This window comes from Acipenser ruthenus, chromosome 36 (genome assembly GCF_902713425.1).
Source record: "Acipenser ruthenus chromosome 36, fAciRut3.2 maternal haplotype, whole genome shotgun sequence".
Classification (NCBI taxonomy): Eukaryota; Metazoa; Chordata; class Actinopteri; order Acipenseriformes; family Acipenseridae; genus Acipenser; species Acipenser ruthenus.
Window position 1 is genome coordinate 8208263 of NC_081224.1, and position 8829 is coordinate 8217091.

The window sequence follows — 8829 nt, forward strand, 5'->3', positions numbered from 1 at the left end:
GGATGAATGCCTGCTGGTCTCACTTTCCCCACCATCACGAGGAGAGGAGCGGGAGCTGCCTCTGCCTCCATCACCATCAGGGGGAGAGGAGCAGGAGCTGCCTCTCCCTTCACCAGAAGGACCAGGACTAGATGCTGGCGGTCCTCAGCAGCCCTTGCATAGGCTGCTGAGGGAAGCACGGGGAAGAACCGCCCGGCCGCAGAGGCCGAGAAGAGGGCCAACACCCGCACCCCAGCTTGTCCTGACTGCCTGCCTCGCTTCGCCCAAGGATGCCTGCCTCGCTTCGCCCAAGGATGCTTGCCACGCTTCGCCCAAGGATGCCTGTCTGGCATCGCCTGGGGCTGCCTGTCGCGCCACATCGTCTGGGGCTGCCTGTCGCGCCGCATCGCCTGGGGCTGCCTGTCACTCCGCATCGCCTGGGGCTGCCAGCCACTCCGCATCGCCTGGGGCTGCCAGCCGCTCCGCAACGCCTGGGGCTGCCTGTCGCTCCGCATCGCCTGGGGTTGCCAGCCGCTCCGCATCGCCTGGGGTTGCCAGCCGCTCCGCATCGCCTGGGGCTGCCTGTTGCTCCGCATCGCAGCAGGAAGTACTGTGGCCGGAACCCCACCAAGGGGAACTGCCGGCCACGAAGAAGGTGGGGGAGGTCAGGAGACCTGCTCCCACTGCAGCAGTTTTGCTGCCGGAGATCGTGGGGGAGGTCCGGAGACCTGCTCCCACTGCAGCAGTTTCGCTGCCAGAGATCGTGGGGGAGGTCCGGAGACCTGCTCCCACTGCAGCTTCTTCGCTGCCGGAAGTACTCTGGTTGGAGCCCCACCAAAGGGAGCTACCGGCTACAAAGACAGGGGGAGAGGTCAGGAGACCACTTTCCCCAGCAGCAGTTTCGCTGCAGGAGTGGACCAGCATGCTGTCAGCCGTGCCACTACCGGCAGGGGTGCTGACAGCATTGCCAGCCATGGGCCCACTGAAGCCTCCCTTCCCAGCCCGAGACTTTGTTCTGGACTGCTGGGTCTTTAAGGGGGTAGGTGGCCGTTGAGGCCATGTGTGCTGCGCACAAGGGGGGGTATAAGTGGCAATGTGCCCCGCCCCTGTGTGCATTTGTGTGTTATATGTTGTATGTTGCGTGCGTGTGTTAATGTTGGTGTATAGAGATTGGTACACGGGATATAAACGGGTCTGTGTTTCACGTGTATTTAAAAATGTAGATTTGTATTTAGGCACGAGGAGGGCACAAATCACTTCACGTGCTGGTTAAATATAATATGTGAGCACGGGGTTGCATCTACTGAATTCACGTGCTGGGATTGAAGTGAATAATTAATTAGTAATTGAATCCCAGCACAACAGTATATATAGACACATTTTCATTCACTCGGGGTTGTGTGTTCGGTGAGTGGAGAACGGGAGAGAGGAGGAGAAAGAAAGTAAAATAACATAACGTAAATAAGTGTTTAAACTCACCGTGTGTGTTTGTCCGTGCACCGTTTGTTAAGTGTTAGTGCGTTTTGTTTGTCTGTTTTATTTTGCCGTAAAGTGCCGTGTCCTGTTTTTGCGTTCTGTTTAAACCTTTTATTTTGTTAATAAATGCTGAGTGCTACCATTTGCACTCAGCTACTCATCACCACCGTCTGTCTGTGTGTTTCTCTCTCTCTGGTCTGAGTTCCTCCCTGCAGCCAGCCTGTCACAGCACTAAATTTAAAAAAAAAAAAAAAAAATAGGCCTGTTTTCAGTGATCCTGATTAGCATTTTTCTTGGGTAACCCCTCCTACAGGGGTAAAGGAACATTAGGTTGTTGATGATTAGTGTTAATCAAGTCTGTTAAATGAGATGATTGACCTGAAACATGATCTTTTTCTATCCACTATCACACTATACTCTATATAACACAACACTTCTAATGTATCACTTTTCAGGAGTACCATGCCAGCTGCTTGTTACATTCGTTGATGAACTTTTTGAGAAGACTGTGGATTTGAAAAATCTGTACAGGAGAAGTGATATAAAACAAAAGGTGAGTCAAAACAATATCAACATGCATTGTAACATACGCTAATAAAATCCAGGGCTCTTCAAGAAGATTTAGTTTCCCAGAGTCCAAGTAGCACTAGACCTGAACTGATAAATGGGTGATTTTCTTTTCAAGTAAACACTAGATACAGGAAAGAATAACTGTATGAAGTTAAAATCATTTCTTATAAACATCAACTGATTTTGGTGAAATGCAGTAAAATCCAAACGTCCAGAAAACGGTCATCCTTTTTGGATGGGTCAAGGTCAACCCAAATGTTCAAGTGTTTATTTTTAATACAACAACGGTTGTTTGTGTGGCAATAAAACAAAGAAATAAAGACAAAGAAAAGCTGGGAAATCAAAATGAAAATCGCTGTGCAGTATTTCTGGAGGACATCAAGTACAGCATGTTTCACACGACACATGCAGCAGGCATTGAAATGTGCTGTTCTTTATAAACTAATACTTTATTCATTCTCTTTCAGATTGAAAACATAGCAGAGAAGATGAGAATTTCAATGTGCAATGTCCTTGTGGTTTCAAACTACTTCGCGGGGGAGAAAATTAACCAAATAAAAGGAACTCTGCTGTTGGAGGCGTTTGCTCAAATGCTGACGGCTGCAAAACCCTTTCAAGAGAGAATGTAGAGTATCACCTGTCACACCTGAAGCACGCTGAGTCCATTACTCAATTGGTTAATTGATTGCTAATCGGAGAATAGTCACTTGGTATATAGGGAAGTTGATTAATTTGTTTGGAGAGAGACTGGGAGCAGCAGGAGGCTGTGGTCCCAGATACAAGAAGTATCACCCAGTCAGCGCTATCAAAGAGTTGCTTTTTGTATTTATGAAAATTCAAATCATATTCTTTGTACACTTTGTTAAATCCATTTCTAAGCTGTCAGCTTTGCATAAACAGAAAAAAATGTCAATAAGCAGCTCTGAATTATTCAGCATGTAATCTACTGTTTAATCTATCATTTTATGATTTTTTTTTTTTAAATACTCTACTTGAGTACTCTTGTTTAAGTCTAGTTCTAACGTCAATTAATGATCTTTAAATTAATCAGCAATAACCTTTGCTGAACCTTACAGCTTACAGATACTCTGCAATAATGTAAAAGACTGAGGAAAATGAAGAATGTAAATCACAGGTGAGCATGAGTCTTAGTTTTCATAATATCATAAATGAAATGGGAATGATGTTTTTTTGAAATAAATAAATAAAATATGCCTTTGTTTCCTATTTACGCAGCACTCATGTTTGCTGTTGCTATTGTACTGTATTGTATTGTATTGTATTGTATTGTATTGTATTGTATTGGCCAGTCTGTCTAATAAGGGGGTTCATTCAAACACCTTTCAGATGTATTAACTTCAGGATGTTCACATTACTAACCACTGTATTTGAAAATCCCATCTCATACATTTCCCATGTACTGTAATATAGCTTCCCTTATAAAATGGCTTGGATAAATTAAGTGCTGTGATTGGCTGAACAAAATCACATGACTGTGGTAATAATTGTCTTACCGCACGGCTATGACATCATAGACCAACTTACTTACCTGATCTATTAATATTACTATGCCTTAATAGTAACAATGATCTAAACAGTGTTTCTGTAGGTAAAAATGTCAACATACAACTGAAACAGCATTTAAATCACCCAACAATCTGTTTTTTCATCTCTGTCACTTAGAATTACAGAAAAAATGGCAGATATACTGTGGTATTTATTTAGTCAGAGAACAGAACAAAGAAAACTCTGAGGCAAGCAGCAGCAGTAACACTATTCAAAAGCCATCTGAGAAATCACCACGCAAGTCTCATTCTGCATGTTATATATACAGGCACCCTTGATAAAGATGAGCAAAAAAGGCTGTATAAAATAAACAACACAGGTAATGAGCTATATTTTATGCTCAAATATATGGGAAAACTATATTCTTTTATTCTAATACAATTGCTCAGAGAAAAAAGTTTTTTTTTTTATTAACAAGTAATAGGGCAGCAGTGTGGAGTAGTGGTTAGGGCTCTGGACTCTTGACCGGAGGGTGGTGGGTTCAATCCCCAGTGGGGGACACTGCTGCTGTACCCTTGAGCAAGGTACTTTACCTAGATTGCTCCAGTAAAAATCCAACTGTATAAATGGGTAATTGTATGTAAAAATAATGTGATATCTGTATAATGTGATATCTTGTAACAATTGTAAGTCGCCCTGGATAAGGGCGTCTGCTAAGAAATAAATAATAAAACATTTTCTCAAAAAGATAGGTGTCAGAATTATTGGCACCCCTAAATATTACTATAAATAAAATTAAAAAAAATTAAATATGCATTAACATTCTACTTCTTTAAGTTCATCCCAGTCTTAAGGAACTGTATTGTGGCCTTCCAAGGCTTTTTGTTTCACTGGCGTATAAAAATGAGGTAACACGCATATGAAATCCATTTGTCATCCATCACCATGGGGAAAGGCAAAGAACTCACAAATGAAAAGAGACAAATTTTTGCTGACCTTCATAAATCAGGCAATGGGTATAAAACAATAGTTAAAATATACCATTTACCACTATTAGGGCAATAATTAAGAAGTTCAAAACCACTGGAACAGTGGTAAACTTGCCTGGTAGAGGACGCAAGTGTATCTTACCCCCACACACAGTGAGGCAGATGGTTTGGGAGGCAAAGGGAAATCCAAGGGCCACAGTTGGAGAATTACAGAACTTGGTTGCATCTTGTGGTCACCAAGTCTCCAAATCTACAATTAGACGCCACCTCCATGCCAATAGGCTATTTGGAAGGGTTGACAGAAAAAAGCCTTTATTGAGAGCAACCAACAAACGTAAGCACCTGGAGTTTGCTAAACGGCATTGGCACTTCGATTGGAACCGGGTGCTATGGTCAGATGAGACGAAAATAGAGCTCTTTTGCCATGCACACCAGCGGTGGGTTTGGCGTCGAAAGAAGGATGCGTGTGCGGAAAAGAACCTCATACCTGCTGTAAAATATGGTGGTGGAGCTTTGATGTTATGGGGGTGTTTTGCTTCCACTGGTCCTGGGGCCCTTGTTAAGGTCATTGGCATCATGAACTCTACCCAGTACCAGGACATTTTAGCCAAAAACCTGGTTGCCTCTGCCAGGAGGCTGAAACTTGGCCGCAAGTGGATCTTCCAGCAAGACAATGACCCCAAGCACACAGCAAAATCAACACAGAAATGGTTAATTGACCACAAAATCAACATTTTGCAATGGCCAGCTGAGTCTCTGGACTTGAACCCCATTGAAAACCTGTGGTTTCAATTGAAGAGGGCAGTCCATAAGCGCAGACCGAAGGATATCAAGGATCTGGAAAGATTCTGTATGGAGGAATGGTCTAAGATCCCTCCCAATGTGTTCTCCAATCTCATTAAACATAGAAGACAGTGCCATTATCCTTGCAAGGGGAGGGTGCACAAAGTACTGAAAACAAGGGTGCCAATAATTGTGACACATTTTTTGGAAATAAATTTATAATTTGAGAAATGTGTAATTTTGGTTGATTCCATTGAATCATTAATAAGTCAAATATATTCCACATGTTGGAAAATTACAATATAGCTCAGTACTGGTATTATTTATTTTATAGAGTCTTTTTTGCTCATCTTTATCAAGGGTGCCAATAATTTTGGAGGTGACTGTATATGTGAAGGGTGTAGCTAACACCACTCCTTCATGTTCTATTGGGTCCCACATTTTACTCTAAATCATACTCATCAAATCATACATATCAGTACTGCAAGCTACAACATTAACTGTACTGTACTAGGGATCTGATATCCATTAACTGCACTGTACTGTAGATCTGGGATCCATTAGCTACAGCACAGTCTAAATAGCTCACTGTTGTCACTAAGGGGGCAATGGTAGTACAGTGCAGCTGCAATGGGGAGAGGCTGGTAGAATGGGACCACAGTGTACTAACTGGAATCTAAATGCAGAGACGCCGAGCAAAACAATCCTCTCACCTCCTATTGTCTTAATTAACATCATCACTGACCCCTCTCTTTAAAATCCACTATCTTACATCTTATTAGCTGTATTAACATGATCACTGGTCCCTCCCTTCTTTAAAATCTCTTACCTGCTATGGACATGTGCGCTTTTATGAGTTTGCGTCTTTCTCCCTCCATTTCACATTCCCTCTCTCCACTGACGAGCTGGGTTAGATTGCCGTACCAGCTTTTTCCACAAGGGGGAGACAAAGATACAGCTCTTTCGACTGTGCTGTAGTTAATGGAGCTCAGATCCCCAGTACAGTTAATGGAGCTCAGATCCCCAGTACAGTCAGTGGAGCTCAGATCCCCAGTACAGTACAAGACATTCATTTTTTATTTTGTTTTATATTGACTTACATTTACATTTATTTTGGCTGATGCTTTTAGTCAAAGCGACTTACAGTACCCATTTATACAGTTTTTTTTTTTTTTTTACTGGAGCAATCTGGATAAAGTACCTTGCCCAAGGGTACAGCATCAGCAGTGTCTCCACCTGGGATTGAACCCACGACCCTCCGGTCAGGAGTCTAGAGCCCCCCTAACCACTACTCCAAATATTATTATTATTTGTTTCTTAGCAGACGCCCTTATCCAGGGCTACTTACAGTCATAAACAAAAATACATTTCAAGAATCACAGTACAAGTATTAATACAGTTAAGAGCAAGATCAAATACAATCACTTTGGTTCTAGCAAGTACAAGTATATGACAAAATACGATTCAATAACGGAGCAGATAACAGTGTCAGTGATAGTTATATCTGGATATAATTAAATACAAAATACTACAGATGAAATGACACTTGACTGATTACAGTACTCTAAAGTACAGGGCTAAATGCAGTAAAATAGGGAGCGGATAAGAGTGCATTTAAAAAAAAGTGCATTTAAGGAAGAGTGATAAGTGTCCAGATGGAAAAGAGGAGTTTCTACAGGTGTTGTCTGAAGAGGTGAGTCTTGAGGAGGCGCTGGAAGGTGGTCAGGGACTGGGCAGTCCTGACATCTGTAGGAAGGTCATTCCACCACTGCGGGGCAAGGGTGGAGAAGGAGCGGGCTCTGGAGGCAGGGGAGCGTAGAGGAGGTAGAGCCAGTCTTCTGGAGTAGTGGAGAGGTCGAGTGGGGGTGTAGGGAGAGATGAGGGTCTGGAGGTAGCTGGGTGCAGTCTGGTCAAGGCATCTGTAGGCGAGTACAAGAGTCTTGAACTGGATGCGAGCGGTGATCGGGAGCCAGTGGAGTGAGCTGTGCAGTGGAGTTGCGTGGGAGAAGCGAGGCAGAGAGAACACCAGGCAAGCAGCGGAGTTCTGGATGAGCTGGAGCAGACGGGTGGCGGACGCAGGGAGGCCAGCCAGGAGGAAGTTGCAGTAGTCAAACAGTATATGCACTACACTGTGTTAAACTCCATGTTGTAATGTTGGACTGAGCGTCCTACAAGTGCTGCTCTGATTTCTAACCTAATAGAACTTTTGATGCTGCATATAGATTGTGTGGCAGAGAAGGGGGAGGAGACAAATTGTAGTGCGAGAGGGTTTGTAGGACTATAATTCCCAGAATGCCCCGGGACTGCAAGGGAACTAGGAAGCATAGTGTGACGTCACATCCGCTGCTAGGTGTTTCTAAACAAGCAGGCGAGTCAATGGCAAACGGCATTAGTGTGTTTTGAAACCTCTGTAAATTAAATTGTAAGACGTCATTTTTAATGTAAATCAAACAAGCGTAAACAGCGTGGTCTAGTGTTGTGCTGCAGACTGCAACCACCATTCAGAAACTCTCTGAGAAAGAGAAAACTGCAGTTTCGTTACGTCGATTTTATTCTTGCTGGTCCCTAAATGGCAAGACATGCCGTTTTGTAGGAAACTGTCCGAATAATAGGCTACTAATAAAAAATAAACAGCACAATGTGTGTATAGACATGTCATTTTATCATGTTCGTTGTTATTATTATATTACTGAGTTGAGTGGGGGACGGAGGGGGGTGATGCTGGGACGCCAGAATCACCGTCGAGCCCTCTTGAGGTGTCGTGGGCTAGTCGACGAAACACTGAGGATGGAAGGTGCCCACTTGAAAAACCCCAGAGATGTACCCTACTTAGCTCAATCCAGACGGTTGTCATGCTGATGCGCTGGGGAGGCCGCACTTTGGTTGATCCCCGGAGCCAGCATCGCAGCCGTTGTGTGTGCTGATGCGCCAGGGAGGCAAAATAAGCTGATCCCTGGAGCCAGCATTACACTTCAGCCATTAACACCAGACAGAAGGATATCTACATCATCATATGGAAGGAAACGTAAATGGAGGGAGACACATATGGATCACATTAGTTTACTGTAAAGCTACGTCTTAGTTGGTGCTTATCTTGGCGAGAGCCGAGTTCAAATCAGCATGAAGTTTTAACATCTACTCTCGTGTAATGGAAATCATTACTGTATATTACAGAGATGAAGCACAATTGTTAAAATGCACTGCAGAATAATACATCGGTGTCAGCTAGTCCAGGTATCTTTCATTAATCAACTACTAGAATTCTTGTTTAAAAATACATTTTAAATTATTTATATGTACTTTACACATAAATTATAATAAAATCCGAGCGTGAATTTAGCGAGAAACTTGCCTTGACATCGTAGGTTTGAAACTGTTTTGGTTTTCAAGACACTTTTTTTTATTAAGCTCATAGTAAAACCTGGAATGGAATAAAGTGCTGTGCAATGGGAGTCTTATTTTCATCCCTGCGTTGTAACTGCAATTTAATATCATTAGACTAGACCAGGGGTCTCCAACCCTGGTC

The 8829-nt window shown here is 43.1% G+C and overlaps 1 protein-coding gene across 3 annotated transcripts in view; it reads left to right on the forward strand.

Annotated features, from left to right (window-relative positions):
* Positions 1–4273, forward strand: part of LOC131706682 (interferon-induced protein 44-like) — a 65789-nt gene extending 61516 nt beyond the window's left edge. For all 3 annotated transcript variants that reach the window (XM_059008254.1, XM_059008256.1, XM_059008255.1), the window contains 2 exons: positions 1911–2008; positions 2493–4273. In XM_059008254.1, coding sequence (XP_058864237.1) covers positions 1911–2008; positions 2493–2654 — 260 coding nt within the window. In that variant the 3' untranslated portion in view covers positions 2655–4273. The remainder of the gene's footprint in view (positions 1–1910; positions 2009–2492) is intronic.
* Positions 4274–8829: the final 4556 nt, after the last annotated feature.